This window comes from Aphelocoma coerulescens, chromosome 5, assembly GCF_041296385.1.
Source record: "Aphelocoma coerulescens isolate FSJ_1873_10779 chromosome 5, UR_Acoe_1.0, whole genome shotgun sequence".
NCBI classification, from domain to species: Eukaryota; Metazoa; Chordata; class Aves; order Passeriformes; family Corvidae; genus Aphelocoma; species Aphelocoma coerulescens.
The window spans coordinates 57430026-57454500 of record NC_091019.1 but is presented as its reverse complement, the minus strand read 5'-3'; the positions used below and the strand labels follow the sequence as shown (position 1 = coordinate 57454500).

General features: G+C 53.5%; 1 protein-coding gene across 1 annotated transcript; it reads right to left on the bottom strand.

Annotated features, from left to right (window-relative positions):
* Positions 1-574: 574 nt before the first annotated feature.
* AMN (amnion associated transmembrane protein) lies at positions 575-22585 on the bottom strand. The gene is made up of 13 exons (XM_069018324.1): positions 22566-22585; positions 22128-22264; positions 19981-20099; positions 19828-19872; positions 10049-10136; positions 8366-8601; positions 6664-6801; positions 6475-6583; positions 5349-5431; positions 4204-4390; positions 3286-3460; positions 1131-1233; positions 575-866 (listed from the first exon to the last, which is right to left on the bottom strand). Exons 1-13 carry the CDS (start codon positions 22568-22570, stop codon positions 771-773), a joined length of 1521 nt encoding a protein of 506 aa, XP_068874425.1. The 5' UTR covers positions 22571-22585; the 3' UTR covers positions 575-770.
* Positions 22586-24475: the final 1890 nt, after the last annotated feature.

Genomic DNA, 24475 nt, shown 5'->3' with positions numbered 1-24475 from the left:
CAGCCCTCAGCTCCTGCCTGCATCCCTCCCCAGGGACCCTGGCATCAAAGTGCTTTCGCCTTGTGCCATGAGAAGACTTTCTCACCTCAAGGAGTAACAGAATAAATCCCCTAAAGGGTTCGAGAGGGTTTCTTACCTATCAGCCCAAGCACAGAAAGAAGGAACAAGCTCCAGAAAGCTTCCCTGGGGAATTGTTTGCTCAGGACTGCACCTCACCAGCACCCAGTGGACGGGAGTGAGAGGAGGAATGGGAACCCTGAGCAGAGATCCCCAGCACTGAGCACACTGCTGGAAAGCAAAACAACCTTCCAGCTAATGGGTCCAGGCCCTGAAGGCCCTGGGTCATATTCTGGAATGTGTTTGAGCACTTAATTTCTGTCATGCATCCAGGGATGCTTCCTTCAACCCGCTGTGTGCCCTGGGCACAGTGCTGGCTAAAGCATGGGGTGCTGAACTAGACCCCAGCTTCTCTGGATACTACCTGAGACCCAAATCTCAATGTTGAACTATCCAGAAAGAACTGACACCAACAAAAGACAGTTTAAAATCCAGAAGTAACACCAGGGAGGGCATGTCCATGTGACTGAGTACCAACAGTGAAGGTTTGCTATGGTTTCCTTCACTGTGTGGACACTTTTATTCAGGTGGGATCTGCTTCTGGCTTAAATCCCACCAGGAGTGATGCAAGGGACTGTGAGGGGCTGTGAGGGCTGGAGAGGTGGTGGTTTCCCCAAGGGAGTGGTGTCTGCCCCCAGCATGAGTCCACACCATCAGGTCTCTGTCTCACTTGCATCATACAAAGGGTTGAGGTAGAAGACCTGGAGATCTTTAGGTGTTTCCTCTCCCAGGTCAGCCCCTGGAGCCTCCTGCAACAGCAAAGAGGAAAAACAACTGATGGGGAAGAGAAGCAAAGCCCTTGGCACAACCCACCCAGTGCTGAGTCCCTCAGCAGTCGAGAAGCTGGTGACTTGAGGGAGAACAGTAATGTCCCACAGACCCTCCCGGCCTGCGGAAAGCAGGACCCCTGTCAGGGTAACCCAAACAGGCTCTCAAGAATGTCATTGCTGGAGCCCCAGCAGCTCCTGCCCACACCCCTGAGCATCCCGGTGTCCCTGGCAGGGCTGACTCACCACGTTGAACATGGGGTTGTTGAAGCCTTTGTCACTGGCTGGTGCGGGGGACACCGGGTCCTCCATTCTCTCCCAGGACCGGGACAGGCGCAGGGCAGGCAACCTGGGGAAGAGCTGGGCATCACCATCCACATCCCTCCCATCCCTGCAGCTCCCCCAGCTGAAACCCTGCATCTTTAAGAGGTGGATGGGAAAATACAGGGGCAAAGTGTCAGGCTGTCTTTGAAACAGGATGATTGTACCCTTTCCCAGGGAAAAGCTGCTGTATCCAGCAGAATCATTAAGGCTGGAGATCTGGGACCTGCATTCTGGAGGGAGGAGTTTGCAGAGGCAGACAGCTCTAGCACAGGCTTCACTTTGGAGCAATCACTCCTTCCCTGTGGCCTAAAGTGAATTGCCACAGAGCTGACACCTGTTCCCACTGCAATCTCAACGAGCACTAATTACTTTTATCATGTTACCATTTTTTCACCTTAATCACCATCACTACTTGTACTATTCTCTTCATTACTTTGTCCTAAGGTTCCCAGTCATGGAGCATCCTCCCCTGCACTGGGCATCTGGTGCAGGTGGGCTCAGCAGCAGGTCCACACACGTCACCTCAGGAGCTCTGAGGGAAGCTCTGCCAGGCCCCTTTCAGAGGAAATAAGGGGACCTGCAGCAGGAGTGGCCAGGGACAGACCCTGGGCTCCTGTTCAGCTCTGTCTCCTGTAGCTACACCAAATTCCCTTCTGCTGCTGACAGAGCTGGTTTCAAAGGCCTGTCCAGCATCCAAAGAAGAGTCAGTGAAAGATAAATCATCAAGCAGCAATTATGGGTCTGGGAGTTTTATTTAGAAATTAGATGAAGGCATGGGTTTATTGCTAGGAAATACCATGTCAGCATGTGTCAAGCAGCAGGGCAACTGTCCCTGGCCAGGGCCACTACTGCACAGTGACAAAATCCCAGTGGAGGAAGTGGGAGGGAACAACCAACCTGACTCGTGAGCCTCTGACACGGCAGCCCCAGCACTGGGGAGCTCAGCACCCCCTGGCAGACACAGGTGCACTTTGCACATGCAAATTTAAGCAATTCCTGGCCCCTGATTATAAAATGTGTGAGGTCAACCCCACTTGCCCACAGCTGGGTGAGAGACAACCCGCAGTGGCTCAGCAGGCAGCCAGTAAATCCTGCAAAACCCTCCATGTGAAGGTGGGTGTCCCAAGCACCTGCTGTGGGTACTGCTGGGATGCCCTAGTCACTGCCAGGCCCCATCTCCAAGCTGTAAAGGAAAAAGGTGATGGAGAAGGGGTATTTCTGACTAGCTCCCAGCTGTGGTGCAGCCAGGTGCACCCTCCAGCTCTCCCCTGGGACCTGCACTCCATGCTCCATGCTGTGTGAACAACTAATGCACCAGGAGCTGCACTTGCTTTTGGATGCTGTCTCTCCCTTTAATGGTTATAAAGCTGTGGGACAAGTGTTCTGCATTATTTTGATGCATTTCTTTTTAGCAGCTGGCAGTTTCAGCCCTCCACTCCCCAGCAGGGCTGCAAACTAATGGTGCCAAGGAACCCATGCCACCAGCCACCATGACTGGGCTGTGCAGAGCTCCAGCCGAGCTGCAGCAGCTCTGCTCCCACCAGAGCACACTGCACCCTGCCAAGAGGCAACTCCTCCTGGTCACAGAGGAGAATGAAGCAGCAGTCCAAGAGTACAGAAGTGCCTTTCAGCCACCTTACCTCCAATAAACCATGAGGAGCAAGGACAAGTTTTAAACTGACAGAGGGCAGGTTTCAATTAGATATTGGGAAGAAATTCTTTACTGTGAGGGTGGTGAGGCACTGGCACAGGTTGCCCACAGAAGTTGTGGATGCTCCATCCCTGGAAGTGTTCAAGACCAGGCTGGCTGGGGCTTTGAGCAACCTGGTCTAGTGGAAGGTGTTGCTGGCTATGGCAGGGGGTTGGAACTAGATGATCTTTGAGGTCCTTCCAACCCAAACCATGTTGTGGCTCTATGAACAGTAATGCTGGGGGTAGCAGGCTGCCAGGCTCTGTGGGAGCTCCGGGCAGCACCGTGTGCCCCTGTGTGCCAGGCTGGAAGGGCAGCCTGGGCTGGCAGCTGCTCCCAAGCAGAGACAGCCTGAGTATTTGCTGCTGGCAGAAGCCCCATCCCTACCTCAGATTTCCCCTTCTGTAGAGAAAGAGGATCCCTCCAAGGAACAGGAGACTGAAGAGTAGCCCCATGACTGTCCCCGCTGTGATCCTGCTCACTGGGTGGCTCCCCACCTGTCTGCCGGCAGTGCTGCCAGTGGCCACTTCCATTTTGCCACTTGAAATGCCAAGAGCTTCACCTGGGAAGAAATATGGATGAGGATTGTACAGGGCAACACATCTCCACACCCATGGCAGAGGGAGCCTTCAGCTGGGTCTGGCCCTACTTGCCTGGGGATCACCTTTCCCTGAGAATGGCGATGGCATACACAGGTGGATGGACTCAATGGGGACAAGCCCGTGTGGGTCTGGTACCCACAATGACCACCAGGTCCAGGCTCTGACCTGTGTGCCCATCAGCATCTGTCAGCTTCCATTGTCTCCCTCCACAAGTACATTCTGGCTGCAGAGCAGCTCTGCAGAGAGGGACCTGGGGGTCCTGGCAGGCACCAAGCCGGTCATGGTCAGACATGGCATGGGAAGAACACCAGTATCCCAGGCTGCATGAGAGCTGCCAGCAGCTCAAGGGAGGTGACCCTTCCACTCTGCTCTGCTCTGCCCTGGTGAGCCACAGTTGGAGCACTGAGCCAGGCTCATCAGCAGTGCCCAGTGACAGGGCAAGAAGCAACAAGCAGATACTGAATATGCTAAATTCCACTTAAATACCGATATTTATCTAAGTATTTATATTTAAAAAACTGGTTTACTGCAAAGACGATCAGTTGTGGAGACAGGCTGCTGAGAGACAGTGTGGAATCTCCATCCTTAGAGACATTGAAACCCCACTGGACATGTGGGCTGGTGGCAGGGAATACAAAGCTCTGGCCAGTGGTGGGTCTGGGTGCACGTGCAGGGGACCTGCTGTGGAGAACAGGGGCATTACCATGCTGTGCTATGCTCTCCATGATGTCTGCTGCCAGCTGCTCTGCAGCGGTGCCCGCCTGCACTCCTGCTCTGTCATCGATCAGCACGATTTGGATCAGAGGAGTGGAGCTTCGGGACAGCATGCCCAGGAAGGTCTGTGCTTTGTGCACCTTGGATATGGCCATCTGCACACCAGCGTACTTGGGCTTCCCAAAACACAAGGAGACACGTAAAGCCCATGAGAGGGTAGGCACAGATTAGTCACCTCTCCAGACAGCCACGACGGGGCAGCTGCAAGGCCCACCTGAATCTCCATGTGAGCCCCATCGCAGAGCTGCCATCCCTGTCACTGCAGGGCCACTGCATTTCCCAAAGGAGAGGCTTGTACGTCCCCTCTCTCCCAAGCTGTGACCAGTACCCAGCACACAGTGAGCCTCCACAGAGGAAAGCATGCTGAGAAAACAATTTCATGTATAACACCCATTAAAAGCTGTATTAAGACGTGTGGCTGTAAGGAGGGCAGGCAGACAGCTTTCAGCTCAGGATCAATAGAGCAATACTCCGGTATCAAACCTCCCAGCGCAACGCAGAGCACACCTCCTCCCCTGGCAGCCCCTGGCAAGGAGGAGGGATGTCATGTTGTGTCTCACAAGCAGCAGGATGAAGTGATGCTTTGTAGAGCATCTGAGAGCTGACCAGTGGCAGTCACCCACTCAGTGCTTGCCTACTGGGGAATGGCAAAGCAGCTCAGCATTGCCCAGAGGGCAGGGGATGCCCTGCTGCAGGTTTGCATGATCCCAGCTGCGTGCACTTAGCTCCCATGTTACCTAGACCTGACCTCCTGTGTTTTCTGGAGCAGGGTTTGCAGCAAGCCCCCCTGCATCCCTCCCCACCACATGTCGGCAGCTGTTCCTGCCCTGAGCTGAGCGGGATGGTGGGGCTGTGGTGGGAAGCAAGGGACCCAGCACCCACAGCAAGCTGGCACATCCAAGAGGTCACACGGGGTGGGTGGGCCCTGCAAGGTGGTGGGGAGTGAGCTGCACCCCTGGCATCGCTGGGGCTGCATGCCCACCACAGAAACTCCCACACGCATCATGTCACTGGCAGATGTGGCCAGTGGCTTGTGGTTTCATTAGCCCCTCCCGATCTGACAGGCTGATGTACCTGGCTCAGCAACTCTTGTACCAATCTGTCCTGGTACTTCTGCAGGTCAAAATCAGGAGTGAAATCCAGGTTAACGGTGGCCCCTGCAGCCGGAAAACAGACAGACAGACATCAAACTGTCACCAAGTGTGGACAGAGAGCTGTCACGGCAGCACAGCTCTGACTGCCATGAAAGGCGCTGAGGACCCTCCAGTACCCCTGTGCAACTGGTCTGGCTGGGCTCAGAGGGAAACTTCTCCCTCCCTTGTTGGTCTTTTTGTCAGCTGGGTTTGATGAAAGGCATTTGGCTTCCAAGAGAAGCTTTGCCTGGAAAGCTTTCTCCCAGTTATCCCTCTGGGAAGCTCTACATGTTCCTGGTTTTGGGGCCACGAGGTTGTAGTTCAGCAGCACTACCCTGGCTTTGGGGGGAAGGCTGAGAGGAGGGAACATCTCTGCTCCCCGTGCTGCTGCACTGCAGTCATGGAGACAAATATTTTCCTTGGAAAAAATGCAAGTTAAGAATTAGCTGAAATTTTAAATTGTCCTAAAGACTGTGAGGGACTATGCTTTCAGGAGCATGTTGGAGAAACATGGTGCCATTTTACTGAATTTGGTATGATATACCAAATATCAGATACCAAGTATCCAGGTACAGATGTGCATGAAAAATTGCCCCTAACAACCTTTCATGCAGATTAATGGAGCAGCACCCATTGCAGAGGGAACGCTGTCAATCTGCATGTTTTTATTTTAAGTGAAATGAAACAAGCTGGCTGTTGGGAAGCTGACATTACAGTGGAAAAGGCTGCATTTCCTCTGAGTGTTTTCTGTTGCATAAACTCAGCAGAGCCCTATTAGCTTGACGAGCTGTGACATCCTGACAGGATAAACTAGAGGCAGGGACAAAGGGCTGCGACTCAGAAAAGGCTCCCAAAAACCAGGATGATGCTTCAGAGGGATGTGCTGGGAAGGTGGCACAATGGGATCTGCACATGGGACCCCTTGGGAGCAGTGATACAGCAAAACTTCAGCTTACAACCAGCAGCAAGCATCCCCTGCACCCAACTTTCCCCCACGGAGCCAGGGGAAGCAGAGTGGGGCAGCTGGTGTGGCAGGGATGAGGAATAGAGCCATGTCCCCCACTCACCACAGACCCCACAGCAGTGGCCAAGGGGCTGCAAAGGGCTCTGGCACGCTGGCTCTGGGCACTGCCTTCCTGATGCCTTGAGCAGGGCTGTGCAGATGCGGGGGCCATCCTAAAGGAGAGCAGGGCAGCGTCAGTCCCTCACCCCACAACCTGCACTGGAGCCCCCAAAATGGGAAAGGGAAGACTCACCAGGGTGTTCCCGCAGGCACAGCCGGACTTATCAGGACAGCCAGTGCCTGTCACCTGGAGAGTGCCATTGCCATGAAACTGCAGCGGGGCGGAGGGGCCCCCCAGGTACCCAGCCCAGGATGCTGGGGTGTTCAGCTCCTGTGCAAGGAAGAGCAGCAAAGTGGGTGAGTGTCCCAAGACAGGTCCCAGTGCTGTCCCCAGGCACCCAGCCGTGCTGCTGGGACACCTGATGTCACATCTAATGGACATCACAGAACAGCCTTGCTGCAAGCAGTGATGCAGCAGGAAAACCCTGCCAATACACCCATTCCAGCTTTTCCCCTGGACCAACAGAAAAACTCTCTAAAACCAAAAAACAATGGCAGTGAGATAGCTGGGCCTTTTCTTCTTTTACTTTCCATCTTTCTGCTGGCCCAGAGAATTCAAGGTACCAGCTTTTCACTACCAGGAGGAAGGGGGCTGGATCTGAGCTGTTTTCCTCCTATCTGGGAAGCATCTCCATGTGCTTGGCACTAGCAAAGGCTGAGCTGGACTGACCAGCCTCATCCTGCCAAGCCACCAGTGATTCCCTCACCCACTCTCTTCCACAGGAAGCATCTCCATGCTCTGGCACAACAGGCAGATTTCGCAGGCCCTGGGGTGAAAATAGTCATCACACAGCACAGAGTAGGCTGGCTACAAAGGGATAAAGAAGCTCACGAGGTCAGTTCTTAGGAAACATGCTATGATCCTAAAAAGCACCTTCTTCCTTCCTTCACCTTCTCATCGCTCAGCAGCAGCCTGAGGGACAGCCAGCAGTGGTCCCTGGGGGGGATGATGAGCTGTGGGGTGGTCCCCAAGCATCAGCAGGACCAGCATCACTCTAAGCACCCAACAGTATCCACCTCTGCATCCCTGGGGCTATGTGTGCCTGGAGTGAGTTCTGCTGGGGCACTGCCTTGCTCAGACTCGCCTGCACCCGCCTGGACACCAACTGAGTCTATTACTCAAAAACCAGCTACCTAATGCCTGGCCCCGAAATGGCAGATCCCAGCCAGCACAGCAGTAGAAATAATAAATAACTTATGAAAACGCCTGCTGCATCTCCCACTCCTGGAAGGAACCTGTGTTTACTGCTGCAGTGCCTGTGATCTTCTGCTCCCCCGACCACGAGGGACAAGGCTCATGGGGAGCCTGATTCCCAGGCTGAGGCACAGCAGGCTGCCAGCGCTTCTATAATTATCCCTCCAATCAATTAAAGGGCAGTGCTGAAGCAAAGCTGGGAGATGATCACTGGGCCACAGGCTATGTTAAGGTCGGGGGCAGGAGGGAGGTGTCCCCAGAGGGTCCCTGAGCAGCACAGCTGCAGACACGTGCCTGGGAAGGGAGAGACCCCTGGGAGCCAGAGAAGATGCCATTTGCTGGTGGTTTGACCCGTGCACATTGGCCCTTTCTTTAAACACGAATAGCGAGACAGCCTGTGCTCCCACACTGCAGGGAGGGAGGCGATAACAAACTGGTCGATGCAAAAAGGCCACGGAGGCCACCCACAGCAGCAGCAGCAGCAGCAGCAGCAGCCCATGAAGCTGCAGCCCCACAGGTGTGCCCCATCTCCCTGCACAGCGCTGCTCCCCCATCTCCAGCTGGTCCTTCCTCGCCTGATCTACTTTGGGGCTGCGGAGAGAGAAGGTGTCGAGGCAGTTTCTCATCCTCCCCACGTTACCTGGCCCATGACAGAGATGCTGCGGAGGTGAATCACTGGCTGCGATGAGTCGATGTTTACCCGGAAGGAGGTTTCGGGCTGGAAGACGACATCATCATAGCGGCACGGGACGCGCTCCTCATCCACAGAAAAGATGGGCCCACTTGGCTTGGGCTCCCCGCTGGGAAGAACATCCTGCCACAGTGTGGGGTCAAACCACGCGTGGTGCTCGGCATCGGCGAACCTCACTGTTTCACCTGGAAAAGCGATAGGAAAGGCTGAGCATGACCCAAACCCAAACTCAAAGCCCCAGCAGATGCATCTGGGTTGGTAAAACCAGGCACTGTCTGGCCTGAAGTGAAGGATCTCATCCTGTGGTCAGGGAGCCAAGGGCTGGCCCTGGCATCACCCTCATGGGGAGCCACTGCAAGCATTTCCCAGAGCTTGGCAAAGTTTCCCAGCACTCAGAGCTGGGGTCTCAGCCCAAACCCCACATCTGACTGCTGCTTCCAGGCCTAGATCCCACAGGACAGTTTTTTCCCCCTTTTTTGCTGAGTAACAGCTAAACCTGATAGAAATGGGTATGATAATTCATGTCCCAGTTTCCCAGCAGCCTGGCAGGTCTGCAGAAATGTGACCAGCCCTGTTCCCTGCAGCAGGTAACCCCAAAGTCAGTGCTCCATTTAACTATCAATTATTTAGCCCTTAACCACTTCCCTGCTGGTTAGTCTCATCAAGCAGTGCCCTGATTCCTCCTCCCCCTTCCCAGCAGCTGAACCTTTACCAATTCAGCCAGCATGAGGGTGCTTAGTGACTGAATTATTCGCATTCATTTTGAAATTGTGCTTTAAAGAAGTCCATTTGTGGAAGTTATCCCAGAAACGCTGCTGATTTCAGGGGAGCAGGGCGTGGTCAGCAGGAAAAGCCCAGTGCAAAGCACAGATGCCAGAGCTTCCCAGCGGGGGGGGGGGGGGGGGGGGGGGGGGGCAAACAGCCCCAAAGTAAAAAAATGATAGGGATGAAGGATTTCAGAGTGGCTCCAGACAGTCTTAAGCTACAATCCTTCCTCTGGGAAGACTGATTTGGACTTTTCCTCCCTTTTTTTCTCTTTTTCTTTTCCAGTCAGAGTGCAGGCACAGGCACTCTGCTTGGACGCTTCCTTCCCTGCAGAGGAACTAAAAAGTTACTTGCCACTGAAAGCATGGGGTAGCTCTTAAGCACCCAAAATACACCTCCCTAGAAAACAGCTAATAGCAGGCACCAATGACACAAACCTGCTGTCTCAGCCATGGGCTGGAGGCTGGGAGGGGAGGATGCATGTGTGGGGCCAAAGGCCAGCTTGCTGTGATGGCCATGGCTTGGCTCACCAGTGTGTAACTCCTAACTGGTTTTCTTTAGAAACACCATGGCAGAGACAATAAGGGCTTTGATGTGGCTACATGCTTAATAGGCAGGGGAAAATACAAACAATATTTGCCTCTCTGCTACAACTTCAAAGGCTTCCCTGCCGTAATTACTTTTTTAGAAGACAGGTGATCTAGCAGGAAAAAAAGATCTGATGTGAGAGAGGCCATCAAAGGAAAGGTAAGTACTGAAGAGGAGTGATTCACTTTGCTCTGAGCTGGGACCTTTGTAGAGGTGTTTGGGCTGAATTTGCATGATTCATCACGGGCTGATGGGGTGCCTGGTTTGGGCACAAAATACCTGAGTCACAGCCTGGATCCCAGCTGCCATCGAAAGCTGTGAATCCTGCACCAGCTGCCAGCACGAGTTCTCCGCTCAGGGGCAGGTACTAGACGAAGGGATGCAGAGTGTTACTGCGCGGTCCTGCTGCCAGCCACCCCGGCTTGTAACCAAGTAACACTACTAATCATTAGGCTGCCTATTACCCTCACAGTCTCCAAGGCACTTTACAGTTATCAGGAGCTACCCTTGCCATGCCCCATGTAAAAGGGAAAGTATCAGCTCCCGGTTTTACAGACGGGGATGCTGCAAGGGGGAGGGGCAGTTTGATGTTATCTTCCATAACACAGAAGAGCATTCAGAAAAGCAAGAAAAGGCAAAATAAGCTGTTCTGACAGCTTTTTCCTCCTCTTGCACACACTCCCAGCAGCTCAGGAATGGATTTATACATTGGAACACCATGAAAAACCCAACCTTACTCTGCAAGTGCCAGAGTGCAACCCCTCACTTAATGGGTCCCCACCTCCAGGGGCTGTGCTTGCCCCACAAAACAACTCAGGGACCCTAGCTATGCTTGGTGCAGTGTCAAGTAGGGAATCTGCACTCAGCACAAGCTAAGGGAAACACACAGTGGCATTTGGAGCAGCTTGCTATAGCCAGACCCTCTTCCTGTTGGGTAGGACATCACCAGCAGGTAGTCACGGTCATGGTACTGACCTGGCTTCAGCCTGGCCATGGACAAACCTCAGCAGGCACAGCTCTGCCACGGGAACCTTTTCAGCAAGAAACTGTGGCCACCTGGGTGTTGAGCCACCACTGCCAGCACTGGGACAGGCCCTGGTGAACGATCAACTCAGGCAACTCATTCCCAGCACACAGGTTGTTCAGCCCAGCCCATTTTATTTTACATTTAGAAATTGCAGAGGGAAAGTCATGGTTTCTCCCAATATTTTCAAGTCAGTGATGCTCAAGGCTCCCTTCTCTAATTCAGTCTATCCACTGTTTTAGCACCACTCCCCAGACAGCAGCTGGGAGCCCTCCAGGACTGCATTATGCTGACTTACTGGGTCCTGTGCTCAGGCAGAAAACATTAAATAGGATTTTACGGTTTCATCTACTTAATTGGTCTTTAAATATGCATGTAGGTTAGAGAAAGCAAGACTTATAACTGACTGCTGCAGGTGGCTGTGATAGCTCTGTCCTTGGCCAGTCTTGCCTGAGGATCAGTCCCACTTGGGCCACCATGGGGTAGGTGGACCAGGCAAAAAGCTCATCACCCCCGAACTGTAGGCACCTGTTAAGAAGTTTAGTATCTTGGTGGTACAGTGCTTTGAAGCCCATAGCCCAGGTGCTCCTCTTGGTTCAGGAACCATGAGAAGCCAGGATAGAGAGCAGAGGGTGGCTGCCACCAAGAAGAGTCCCACGGTGCTCCTCTGCACCATCTGCTTTGCACCCAGCAACGCCATACATTGGGCTGGACAAGAGGGGATGACACTAGGAATAGCTGAGGTTGGGGCAACATGTGCCCCAGGGGTGTGGTGTCTCCCCCCCAGCCAGGAAGGAGCCTTTGCCTATGGACACTGCTCCATCAGACCATAGCCTGTGTCCTGCTGTCAGGTTCTCTGCATTTCTATTATTTTTGAGTGAAGGAAATTTGTTCACTACTGAAGCATTGAAAAAAGCTGAAAGGTCTGCCAGGATACAAATGGCATCATGTCCTTTAGCTGCAGATGTAAAAGCCATGTCTGTTTTGGCCTGCATTCAGCTGGGTGAGGGCAATGCTACCAGCTTCAGCCACAGAATGCTGTACTTCACTTCAAGTGGCCTGGCTTGTTTTCCTGTGAGCTCATGCAGGAGCAGGCAATGGGACATTTTGGAGCAGTCAGCTGTTGCCCGTACTCAGGCCAGTGCCAGCAGCACTGCCAGCCAAGTCTCTTCTCCCAGACTGCCTGGGCCATGGCAGTCTGAAGCCCCCGGGCACTGCCTCTTGCCCAGTTTGCAGGCTGGCCCTGCACCATGGCGGGGCCAGGCAGGAAGGGCGGCCAGCCGGCTGCTGGGCCCCATCTGAGCTGCTCAGCGTGGGGCTTTGGATGGGACGCAGCAGATCTTTCCACCAGCACAGGGTACCAGCTCTGGGCACTCAGACCCAAAGCTGCAGGGATCTTTGGGTGGAAGAAAGAAAATCAGCCAGCAGCTGCTGGTGAGGGAGATGGTTACACAGCAGGATCATGACTGGTCTCCACTTGCTTTCCCAGGCTGCTGAAGTTGACACTTGTGAGTGTTGTGGCTGGATCAAGACCACTGGGTTGGGAAGTCCCTGCTCTCATCCCTGCCTGCCTGCCAGCTCCCTCTCCTGTTGTTACCACTTTGACTACAGCCGTGGGTCAGAGCTTCCCAAACACCCTGTGGTAACCATGCAGGACACAAGAAGCTTTTGTGTCCAAGGGGATTGTTCATTTAGATCTTCACAAACTAAGTAGGAGGAAGGAAAACACATGACAGGGCTGAGTTCAGTGTGGTAAGAGAGGAGATGAGATATAACAGGATAGCTTGTTCAGCTAGGGATGCACATATGGATGCATGACACTGATTCCAGGACGAGGTGGTGCATCCTGCATGTGCTTGGGAGGACAAGCACGTCTGGATGGGCCAGCAGCACCAATTCTGCTCAAGGGGAGAGCTGGGGGAAATGCCTCATGCCAAATCTGCCTTATGCCAAATCTGCCCCATGCCTGCAGTGCCTGTGCTCTGGAGACATTGGCCTCTGAGCTCTCTGGACAAGATGGAGCTTCTCCAGCCACCACAGGAGATCCCCTTCCACTGTTGAGGCCAAAACCCCAGGCTGGCTGGACTTTCCAAGCCCAGAGGAAGCTGCTCATGTGAGTGTCAGAGTGGCAGGGAAATGAGAGTGAGCACACACAGTGTCCTTCACACCCTGGGACTGCCCAGACGCTGCAAGCACTTGCCCTGGAATTAAGATGCAACACAACATGATGGAAGACGGGATAGAGTCACCCCATCTTCACAAACATGAAGCTCAGGAAGAGCTCTGTACTTCTGCTTCATCACAGGAATTTCTGGGGCTGGCCCCTGCAGCTATGGCTCCTTGCCCACTGAGGCAACTGTGCTGCACATCCACCACCAGCCCTGCCTGAGCTTCTCACTACTGGGCAGCATTTCAGGAGTGTCTCCATTGTCCAGCGGATCTTTGTAAATAATTTGCCCTTTCTTTTATCCTAACATAAGTTAGGCATCTCAGCTCACTGCAGAGGACAAATGGAGACTGGCTGGGCAGTGGTTTTCTACCTTTGGGAGTTTAGTGTAGAAATTGCATACAGGTTGGGCCACTTTCCAAGTACATTTTGAACTGAGCAATGACAGGTACCAATGAACCAGAGCCAAAAAGCTGGCAGTTTCATCTGCTTTCCCTTCCTCCTGCCAACCTGTACTCCAGGGCCATTAATACAGTGAGTGCTTAGAGTCCCATTAGTCATTTCCCATCCCTGATACTAGTAAATCACTTATCTCCTCTGTTATCATTATCAAGTGTAATGACAACTGAAACACAGTCATCATTTTTCTTATGAAAGTCATAAAAAAAAAGGAGGAAAGACCCCATGTAGCCCTTGGCCCAGCCCCAGCACTGCACCACTGAGAAGGAATCCACTGCCCCAACAAATAAGTGAAAACAAAGCTAACCTCCAAAATGTAAAAGAAAGAAATAGCAAAGTCCTGAGAGATGGTTTTTCAATCAGATGGCCTTAATCACCCTCTGGCACATCCTGGCTCTGCTTAAGTCACAAGCATTGGGCTGAGATGACTGACAGGAACACTGTGACTGGCATGTCACCATCATCAGCCCAGGAAAAACGCAGCACTTGTGCTTTGAACCTCAGTGAACAACACTTGTGACTGCAGCCAGGTCTTCCCCCAGCCTTGCTTTTATTTGCAGCATCTACACATTTGAATTCCTTGCTTGGATGAGATGGTGCCACCATCCCCCATCATTCAACACTAACACTGCCTGCGCACACTGGGCTCCACAGCGCTGCATCCACGGCTGCACCAGCAGGCAGGTCAGCAGCCATCGGCCCCCAGGTACATCCCCTTGCCCAGCACCCAGCCCAGGAGCAGCTCTGGGGCTGGTGCTGCTGGCCCTCCACTGAAAAAATCTGTGATAGGATGCGAGTGGGCTATTGCTCCAACATAGGTTGCTGTAACCCACCACAGGCAATAATCAGTGCAATCAAGGCAATGATCTCCATATCACCTTTCTCAGTCCTGCTTTGTCAGGTCAGTGGCAGCCCATGGGCAGCAGCAGGCAGCCACGGCAGCAGGCGGGCGACCCCAGCCCATGCTGCCCACAGGTGCGAACAGCAGAGATTTCCCCAGTGCCTGCTGGGGCTGGGGGTCTCAGCGCAGCTGGTGGTGGAGCCTGGGTGGTATCCAGCTGTTGGGTGACACACCAGAAAGGCACAGGGCCAGGCTCACCCACAGGTGAATCCCTCTGACAACTCCGGAGCATTGCCAGGGGCTTGCTTGCAGCAGCACTTCTTGGGTTCATTACTGGGGGTTCATTTATTCGCTTTCTGGCCCAGATTAAGCTTCCACCTGCACCTCAGGACAGTGTCCTTTGCCCTAGCCACACATGCCACCTCATACCCCCCAGTTTGCTGCCAGAGCCAGCCTGCCCCCCCACAGCAGCTGGTCCAGGTTCCCAGGAAGGCAGGAGGACCTCCTGCCACCCCAAGACCTCTGTGTGAGCCGAGGAGGGCCACCTGCTGCTGGAGCAGCACCTTGCTGCCCAAACATCTCCCTCCAGGCACGTGGTCCTATGAGGAATGGGGCTTTAGTTTCCCAAGGAAGCCAGGCAAGAAATGCAGCCTGTATCCCCATGAAGCCTATGCTCATGAAGGCTGGTGCAGCACACCCGGGGCACAGAAGCTGGGGCTGCTCTGCATGGGACCCACCAGCGACAGCGGGGGATGCCCACAGCCCTGATCTGATCCCAGCAATAGCTCGCCCCTCTGCTTCTGACCCACAGCAGGCAGGAGCACAGGCACAGGAGTGGTGTGCCAGGGGATATCATCATTTCAGTGTCATCTCCTGCAAGCTAACAAGGTGCTTGGCTGCTCCCCCTGCCCGCATCCCTGCCTCCCCTCCTGCCCAGAAGCAGCAGCCCAGCTGCGCGTTCATTAATGCCAGAGCCAGCTCCCCTGCTGTGTCTGCTTACCACATTTTAAGCTGTTTCAGTGTACGGGCTCCCCACAGCACCTGCCCAACCTGGCCTTGCCCCCACATCCCCTGGCACAGGAGTGGCCTGACACATCAGGTTCCCAACACATCACAGCCCTGCCCATCCCTACAGAGAAGCCACAGCTCCTGGCCATCCCACACAGCCCCTGCCAAACCACCCCGCAGGGCCCAGAGAAAGCCATGGGAGGATAAAAACAAACAACAGACACAAAAAGCCCACTAACTGGATTGCAGATCCCCAGCATACACTTCTAATTGCAGTGCCAAACAGGTCCCAGTGTACAGAAATCAGGTGTCACAGGGACATGGGAAGCCCTTTGGGTAGCTGAAGACATTGAGCTCTGGATGCAGAAGACACAGAGAGGATTAAAGCCATTTGCCAAATCTATTTCAGATTAGCTAAGATCCTTTTCCTGAACTTTCCTCTACAGACAAGATCAGAGAAAGCTAGGAAGCAGCTCGAGGTGCAGGCAGGGGGGCCATGCCCGGCAGCCAAGGGATGGCAGACCATCCATGGAGCAGCTTCCCAACCAGACGGGCTCCAGCATCCGCTACAGCCCAGGATGCTGGCAAGCTGCTCTGCTCATCGCAGACTTTAGTAACTCCTCCTGCTGGAAACCAGCCTGAAATGAGCAAATAGACTCGGCGAGATGAGTGTAAATGGCTGTTTTACCACACTCCTTTCCTAGCACACACCTTCAGTGTGAATGCTGACACAGAAAAGACTGCAGGATTCCGGCTTGGAATTATGTGCTGGCACACACTCCCCGCAAATTTTTTATCTTCATCTCAGGTGAAGGAAAAATAATCCCTTTTCTGGTTGTCTCATTACCCCGCTGTCTGGGAAGCAGTGGGGGAGGGAGCACCGGTGCCTGGGACTAGCGCGAACTGTGGCAATTCATTAGAGCCGGTGCCCCTGGAGAGCAATTGGCATTTCAAGATCAATCTCTGCCAGGAACCGAGCGGGAGCATCCTGCAGCAAAGCCGAGTACATTCTGCTCTCGCAATTAGGCAGCTAAAAATATAAGGCTGGGGGAGGTGTCCCTGGTCAGACCCCAGTGCCCCGCACACTCCGAACCCTTGCCCAGCCTTGCAGCCCCTCATGGGGCAGGCAGGGAAGGGGTATGGACAGCTGCCGCCCCACAGCAGAGCTCAGGGATGGGGCACAGCTGGAAAAGAGATGTCAGGGCTGCTGAGCAACCCCAGCCAGTGTCCTGACCCTGGGGTCGAGCAAGGCTGCTCTGCCCACGTGAATAAAACCGACTCCTGCCACCCCAAAAATAGAAGCAGCAGCATCCATCCCTGGCCTGCACAACGGTGCTGGCCAGCTCAGGCACAAACTGCACAAGGGCTGGTGTTACTGGGGCAAACACCAGGCTCACTGCTGCAGCCATGCCCTGGCCTGGCTCCCTTCGGAAGCACAGCCATAGCCAGAGGGTCCAATCCCTCACAGGAGTCTTTCTCCCCCACCAGGAGACAAGCAAAGCCAAAGTCTGCCTTACCCTGGAGCACCCATGCCAGGCATCATCACCTCCATTTCCATCCTTTCTGCACATTTAGTCTCAGGCACCTCCAAAAGCTGGCTAAATACTGATCTGCATCTTTAGGCAGCTAAATACCATAGAAAATCCAGCCTAATCACAACGGTTGTGCATCAAAGCCATTTACGCTTAAGCTGGATTTGGATTTAGCGTGTGACTGAATTAGGGATCCACTTGAAATTTCAAATAACTGCTGAGCTGGGCACTCAGTGGGTGAGCTCTGAGCAGGGAGGCAGGTTCTGTGCCCCAACAGTCTCCTCCCAAGAAGGCATTTCCCAGCACTTGGCTGGTGCCAGCATGGTATTGATGGGAAGGGGAGCTGGAGAGCTGACCACACAGAAGTGAGCTTTCAGAAAAATGTCTAGGAGAGGAGCGATGGTGCCACATGAGGACCACCCAACGCTCCACTCAGCTGGGGAGTTGGGATGGGAGACCTCATGCTGTCCCTCCACCACCAGCACCAAGCATCCTCCCCTACACTTGCCACAGCAGGCACTGTTCTCATGAAAGTCAATGAGAGCCCAATCCCTCCTCAGCTGTGAATTTCCTTCTAGGCTACTATAGCAAACAACATTCTCCTTTTTTTTTTTTTTTTTTTGGCCAAAGGCTGTATAGCATCTCCATGGTGACTCTAAAGCTTAATGTATTCTTGCTGATTTAAGTGATTAATGCTCCAGCGCGCGTGGCTGGCAGCCGAACAGGTGCAGCCCAGCCTCTCTGCAAAAAGCCTCATGACCAATTCATTTTCTAACCAGCTGGTTGCCAAATTTCATGCCATTTGCATGAGTGGCAGCCCAGCTCAGGTGGTGGGTTTCATTCCTTTTTCATCCCTAACCTTGGCAGTCCCTGTATCACCTGGTGACAGCAGAGCAAGGCAGTGAACAGGAGGGAAGTGCCTGAGCTGAAATCAAAAAGAAATATTAACCACCTCACTAAGAGACATGCTGGGACAGTTCACAGGGAATCGCTGGGGCAGCGATGCTCAGAAGGAAGGTGTGAGCTGCAGTGCAGGTTACAGGCAGGGGTGGCTGCTCACCTGCAGTGCAATTCAGTGCAAGAGCAGAATGGTGCCCTCAGCCCATGCCATGTTTCATCCCCTCATGGATCCCCCCAGCAGTCCTCCCCACCTGCACGGCAGTGGGACTATAAAATTCACTGTAACCCTGAAGCTTGTGCAGCTGCCTGCCATCAGTGGGGGCCCAGAGAAACCCCAGGACAGCAGAGGGACCCCAGGGGCTCCCACCAGCGCTCTGGACCCGTTGACTGGGACAAGCCATGGGTCGCTCGGGCACCCTGACCCATCCCTGAGTCACGATGGGAGCCATCAACCCCAGCAGTGGGCAGGGCCGTGGATGCTGTTTTGTGTTGTGCAAAGGTTGTGTTGATCTCCCTCTCCTCAGGCTGCTCAGCTCTGCTCTCCAGCTTGGCTGCAGGAGGCTCAGCCGTAATGACTGACGCTGCTCTGCAATTATGCACTTTGCAGGCCTCTAATGAAAGTACTTTAGAAATATTATACATTCATCTGTAAGTAAAATAAAATCTGCTGGAGTGGTATTTTGCTCTTTTCTTCTCTGGGTAAATTCCACATCATTTATTACATTATATTTGTACATATTTCCCCAGTACATTCTTTCCTTCGAAAATTCATATTTAAAATGCCATATAAATAAAGTATCTTCTCCAAATATTTGTAGAGGGATTAAATGTTGCACATGGCGTTATTAAAGCATCAAAACTATTAGTGGTATAGACAGCCTGAACAAATTACACCACATAAATTTCAAGGGCTTCTTCAAATTTAGTGGCCAATAAAAGAGCAAAGCTGCCCTAACACCGAGAGAGGAAACTTGTATGCAAACTCATCAGGTCTAGAAGAGGAGGGTTTCCAAACAGGATCCAGCCCGTCTCTTCCTGTCCCAGCACTGGGAGAGGGCTCACTGGTGACCCATCCTCCATTGGCATGTTGGGGCATGCTTTTCCATTTAATTCCTCCCTGTTAAATTTTACCCTCCAAGCCATGGAGACTGAGATGCCATGTTTTCATGGCTGCCTGTCAGCCTGCTCTGGGGCAGAGTTCCTCATGTGGGGCAAAATCAGGTTGCTCAGAAACCCCTCTGAGTTGAGACCCCCCCAGTCTTATATCACTCAACACACACACTTCAGCAGGGTGTCATGCCCATCTTGCCACAGCCAGGCTGATAATGCCACAGAAAAATATAAAACCCAATGGCACTTGAAAGAAAATTTCTCAAGCAACATTTTGGGATTTGCCAGAACAGTTTGTTTTCATTTCAAGATATTCTGATGTCAGCTTCACTTAGCCTCTGCCCAGGGCTAGTGCCTGCTCTGTGTCAGCAATGCTGTGGGTTGGTGCTCCTCAGCCACCTACTGCCAAGTTTTCCATCACATGGAGGGAGTTTTATCCCTCCCTTGAGGAGGAAAAATCAATTTATCTCAAATGAAATTGGGTTTTGTTGTACTCTCTCTCATCTCCCCTAATTAAGAAAAAAAAAAAAAAAAGCCCAGAAATGGCCTTTTTAGTTCCATGGTACAGAGAAACCCAGACTGCCATAGGACTCCCATCCCCTGCCCCAGATCAGGCATCCTTGGTCTGGCTGGACCATGGAGAAAAGTGTCAAAGTCCATGGAATGACTTTAAACTGACAGAGGACAGGTTTAGACTAGATATTAGCAAGAAATTCTTTACTGTGAGGGTGGTGAGGCCCTGGCACAGGTTGCCCAGAGAAGCAGTGAATGCCTCATCCCTGGAAGTGTTCAGGGCCAGGCTGGATGGGACTTTGAGCAACCTGGTCTAGTGGAAGGTGTCTCTGTCCATGGCAGGGGGTTGGGACTGATGACCTTTAAGGTCCTTTCTAAGCCAAACCATGTTATGATTCTGTGGAGATGGGGACAGGGAAATGTGCCACCAGGCACAGCCGCAGGGCTGGCCCTGCCCTCACCCACCCTCTGACAGCCCTGCACACCATGCACACCACGCCTTACCATGTCTGTCAGCGTGTGGGGAGACCTGATGAAGACTGAGACAACCTGTAAGAAAAGCAAGAATAAAGTATGCTTTGCACTGTCAGGTAAAGGGGCTTTTCCAATGCCTGACAGCATTTTGCAAAAACAAAAATAAGTCAGAAGAGTCTATACCTTGTCCTTCTCAAAGTGAACCACGTCGCTGGCACAGGGGACTCTGCCTTTATCCCAGTTGGAGGCGGTTTCAAAATTGGTGTTGGGGATCCACTGCTTGTACACAGCAGCAGTGGCAGCTGGGAGGGAACAGAAGAACCAGTTTAACCCAGTCCATGGGAGGCACCAGGAGCCTGCTCTGGGATGTGCTTCAGGATGGCTTGGCCTTTTTAGGCCAGATTTTTCACCCAAGAGCAGCTCCTGAGTTTTCCTAGCTGAGCAGTCACAGCCCTTCTCTACACAGGGGATTTTTTTTTGGCTGGGTGATGGTTTTTACCCACCAAGACAGGAAGAGAAGCAAGGGACAAACACTTGGCAGGCAGAGAGAAGGCAGGAAAGTGTCCTGCAGGCAAAGGGCAAGAACAACATACACCTGGTAGTTAAGCAATCCTTGCAAGGGGTTTTGTTGTCACTCACTAATTCAACAAATAGAGATTCCTCAGCCTTTGGTTTCCAGAAGGTACAGAGTGGGCATGCAGAGCTGGGATACCACAAAGACAGGGCAAGAGAAGAAAAGGCATTTGCTATGGGACATGTTGCACAAAATACAGGCTAGTTTCTTGTGTTTGGAGCTGGAGGGGGGATTCAACGGTGTATTTCAGCCTGAGGCATAAACAGGTTGGGATGGAGGGTTCTTCCCCTTGGGGTTTGCTGGGACAGTGGCAGTCCTGTCCTTGGGGCCCCACAGGGATGAACCTGGTGGCCAGGGACAGGACAGGGGAGAGGGGGTTTTCACTCTGACCTCCGTGATTGCACAAGCACAGCAGAGCAGCCTCCCGACCTGTCATTGCCCAGGCTTGGCTGGGGGATGCACGTTCAGCTGAAGATGAATGACTCTCCAGCAGCCTGAATTAAATGGCTTCAGGCAAGTAAGTATGAGACAGAGAAGAGAAAATGACCAAAAAAGCCCCCGACTTTCGCCGTTATTATGGATCATCTTTTCTGTAGGAGAAAGACCCACAGAATTACAAAATATGTAGAAAATCCATGATGGAAGGGACTGGGGCACTGGAGGGGGCATGGAGAGGGAACGCCGGCCCAGCCTGGCGCAGGAGGGGCGTTCTGAATAACTCCAGCTGACAGAGGAAGGTGCACTACAGAATGCCTTGGCCCGGCTACTCCAGGTGATGGGGAGGGATGTAGCTGCAGAGGCTCTATCAGTACACAAGGATCACCTTGGGGTGTAATTTGCGCTGTCTTACTCTGCCAGAGGCTCTGCTCAGACCACGGGCTGTAGTAGCCATCTCCACATGAACAGGAGACGATGTATTTTTAACCGGAATAAAAGTCCTGGAGCCCAGCTACAGAGCGCAGAGGGGCTCCCCTGCCTCACGCCGGGCTGCGGGTGCCTGAAGGAGTCGTCAGGCAGAAGAAACACGCCCGTGCCGTTTCCTCTTTAAAACCCTCCGAGAGGGAAAAAGACGCTGCCAGTGGTGAGAACGGGAGCCAGGTAGGTGCTCGCAGTGTTTTGGGCACAAACACCTTGGTAGCTCAGAGCAGAGAAGAGCTTAGGAAGGGAAGAAGCCCCCAGATAGTAATGGCAAGTTGTTCTGTCCTTGCTGCAGTTCCCTCGCGTCTCTCCCACCTCGGGCAGCTGGGGAATGGAGAGGTCAGAGCTCCAGCCAAAAGGCTCGGACAGCCCCATCACACAAAGCCTCACGTCCCGCAGGTCAAGCGAGCTCACACCCGGGCACACCCTGGAGACGGCTCCGCATCCGACCCGGCCGGAGGTTACTCCTTTTGCCCCGTGCAGCAGCGCCGCGCATTCCTGCACCCTCCCCATCCCTGGAAGTATCAGTGTGCTATTTAATCGGCCCTGTCTCCCGGGAAGCGCAGTCCTTAAACATCAAAGCTACATGCATATTCAACAGGGAGCGTGTCCTGCAGCGCAGCGCTGCTGACTTCAAATGAGAGGCACAGCAGGCTCCGCACGCCTATCCCAGCCTCAGCCCGCTGCTGCCTTCCCTCGTTTGCCTTACGGTACGCTGTGAGTGACAGAGCCTGCAGCTCTGCTCCGAACCAGGGCTGTCAGGAGCATACCCGAAATGTGGAGGTCGCCCAGCGGTCACCCGTGCTCGCCACGGCGGCCGGGCCCTGGGCGTACTCACCAAGGAGCTGCAAGATTCCCAGGAGGAAGAGCAGGCGCTTCATTTCGCAGCCGGCTGCCATCCCTCGGCTCCGCGCTCCGTGCCCAGCTGGACCTTGCACCTTCCCGGGGCACGTGATGGGCTCAGCCCGGAGGAGGCTGGGGGGAGCAGGGAGATAACCAGTACGGGAGGCAGGTTTCCCCAGCACGAACCTCAGCCTTGGTCTGTTCCAGAAGCTGGTTCGCGCTCAGCTCCTTTCCCAATCTCCCTGTTTCCTTGACATCCATGGGGAGCCTGAGAGCCACTGAGGATGCAGTTGGGGAGGCAGCAGTGAGGGTCCCCCCAGCTTCGCTCACCAAACCTCGCCACCCCCACCCATCCAGGGCCAGCTGAAGGGTGTCAGGGTGAACACGCTGCGTGCACACCCCACGCCGCTCTCCCCTGCTGAACAGCGGCTACCTCATAATTACTAATGATGGCCTCCATGTATTTTCAATTAGCTCGCTTGGAAGGGAGCAGCTCCCAGCCACGACTCGTAATTGTACTTTGGCCACCAGCTGATTTGATCATTACCCGGCAGCGCCAGCACAGCCCCACGCTGCTCCTGTGGAGGCTGCCGAGGGCTGCACGGGGCTGCTGGCAGCGACACCAGTGCATGGGGATGCAGCAGCAGGGGGGACTGCACCATCCCCGTCGCCTGTCACAGCACGGAGCAGTGCTGCGTGCCGGTCCAGGCCCATGTGTGTTAGGAGCAGAAAAGGATGTGGGAGAGCAATGACATCCTGGGAAGGGGACAGCAGAAGGATTATGCCAGAGGCTTGTGCCACGGAGAGAGCTGTGGGGCTCAGTTGCCCTTCAGCTGACACTGATACCAGCAGGGCAAGGGTAGAAGATTGGTGAATGCAGGGGTTTACTAGAGGCCAGGAAGAGACTGGAGAAGTTCTTGGAAGGGTCATCCAGTGGAAGGGTCACAGATCACAAGAAGCTCTAAGCTGACACCAGCAAGGATTTAGGAGTGCAGGAGTGGGAAGCAAACTATCCCTGTCCCACCATTTGTGCTTCCCCTGCTTCCTAGCTTCCAACTTGGCAGACAGACTGGGGTGCCGGGAGAAAACGCTCCTGAGCTGCAGCTCTAAGCCTGAGCATCAGCCAAAACACAGTCAGCACTTTCTGCCCAGGGAGCTCGATGCTGAGAGATGTCCTCGAGGTGAAAGGCTCCTGCACTCTAATTACCACTCACAAATCTCTCCCAGGGGACTCAGGGTGAATGCTGGCTGCAGTGAGATGTCCTGTCATTATTTGAGGGGGGAAAAATTATAAATCATGGATACTCAGCAGTAAGAGCTTTGAGAAAGGACTGCAGTGTGCAGAGGGCACACTTTCTTGTCTGTAGCCTCAGCATCCTGCAGCACAGCCAGAACGGGAGAAACCACTCACGGGACCTTGTGCAGAGAGCAGTGCCACAGCTCCTGAAACCCAGTATGCCGGGATGTGCTCCACACCCTTAGTTTTACTTTTTGTACCCTGCAGCTGCTGCTTCTCAGTGCTGCTTGTCCCACTAAAGCTGATATTTGATTTTAAATGAGCTGGGATTCATCTGGCAAGTAGGCAGAGGTCAAAAATCCCCTGTGAAACCCTGCTCAAGGATGGACAGTCTCTGCTCCAGCATTAGGGTGGGGCAGCACAGGATAGGGCAATGACAGAAATTCTAGCAAAACTTATTACTGGGGCCAGGTGCTCACTGTGGCACTGCTGAATAACCTGGCCCTTGCTGCGGGTCTCTCCCCATGGCTGGAGCACGCTCCTCTCCATCCCAGATTTTGTTGTTGCTACTGTCCCAAGATGCTGCTGTGCCTCTGGACCAGACAGGCACAACAGAAAGCTGCACAGGAGCAAGGTTTGAATCATGTGGTCACAGGGAGAGTGAAGCAAAGTGGAAAGGAGAAATCAGTCCCCAGAAATTAAAGCAGCAGCCCTAATGCACAGACAGCACATTTTACTCCCTGCTGCCCACCCGTCCTTCTGCTCCCCCGTGCTGGCTGCCCACAATGCCCCTGAGGTGGGGTGAGCACATCACCACCACAGAGGGGAAACAGCACTCAGTGGATGCTTGACCTTCCCAGCATTGAGTTATAAATGGGCATCAAAGCCAAAATCACTGTTCACCTTAGCCAGCCAGCAGAGCCACCTCCTAAAGCCCTTCAGGGATATCCAGCACCTCTCAGAACTTCTCTGTTGTGCAACTGCATCTCTCCTCACCACTTAAAAGTTGTATCCTGCAACACAAGGGACTTCCCCAGTATGAGTACTCAGCCCCAGCACTTTGGGAAAGGGAGCCCAGGGCTGAGCACAAAGCGGTGATGGTATGG

Coding starts and splice junctions, on each gene's coding strand:
- AMN (XM_069018324.1), bottom strand. Junction 5,432..6,474: donor CCACTGCTGTGGGGTCTGTG/GTGAGTGGGGGA, acceptor TTCCGGCTGCAG/GGGCCACCGTTAACCTGGAT. Junction 867..1,130: donor ACAACCCCATGTTCAACGTG/GTGAGTCAGCCC, acceptor TTGCTGTTGCAG/GAGGCTCCAGGGGCTGACCT.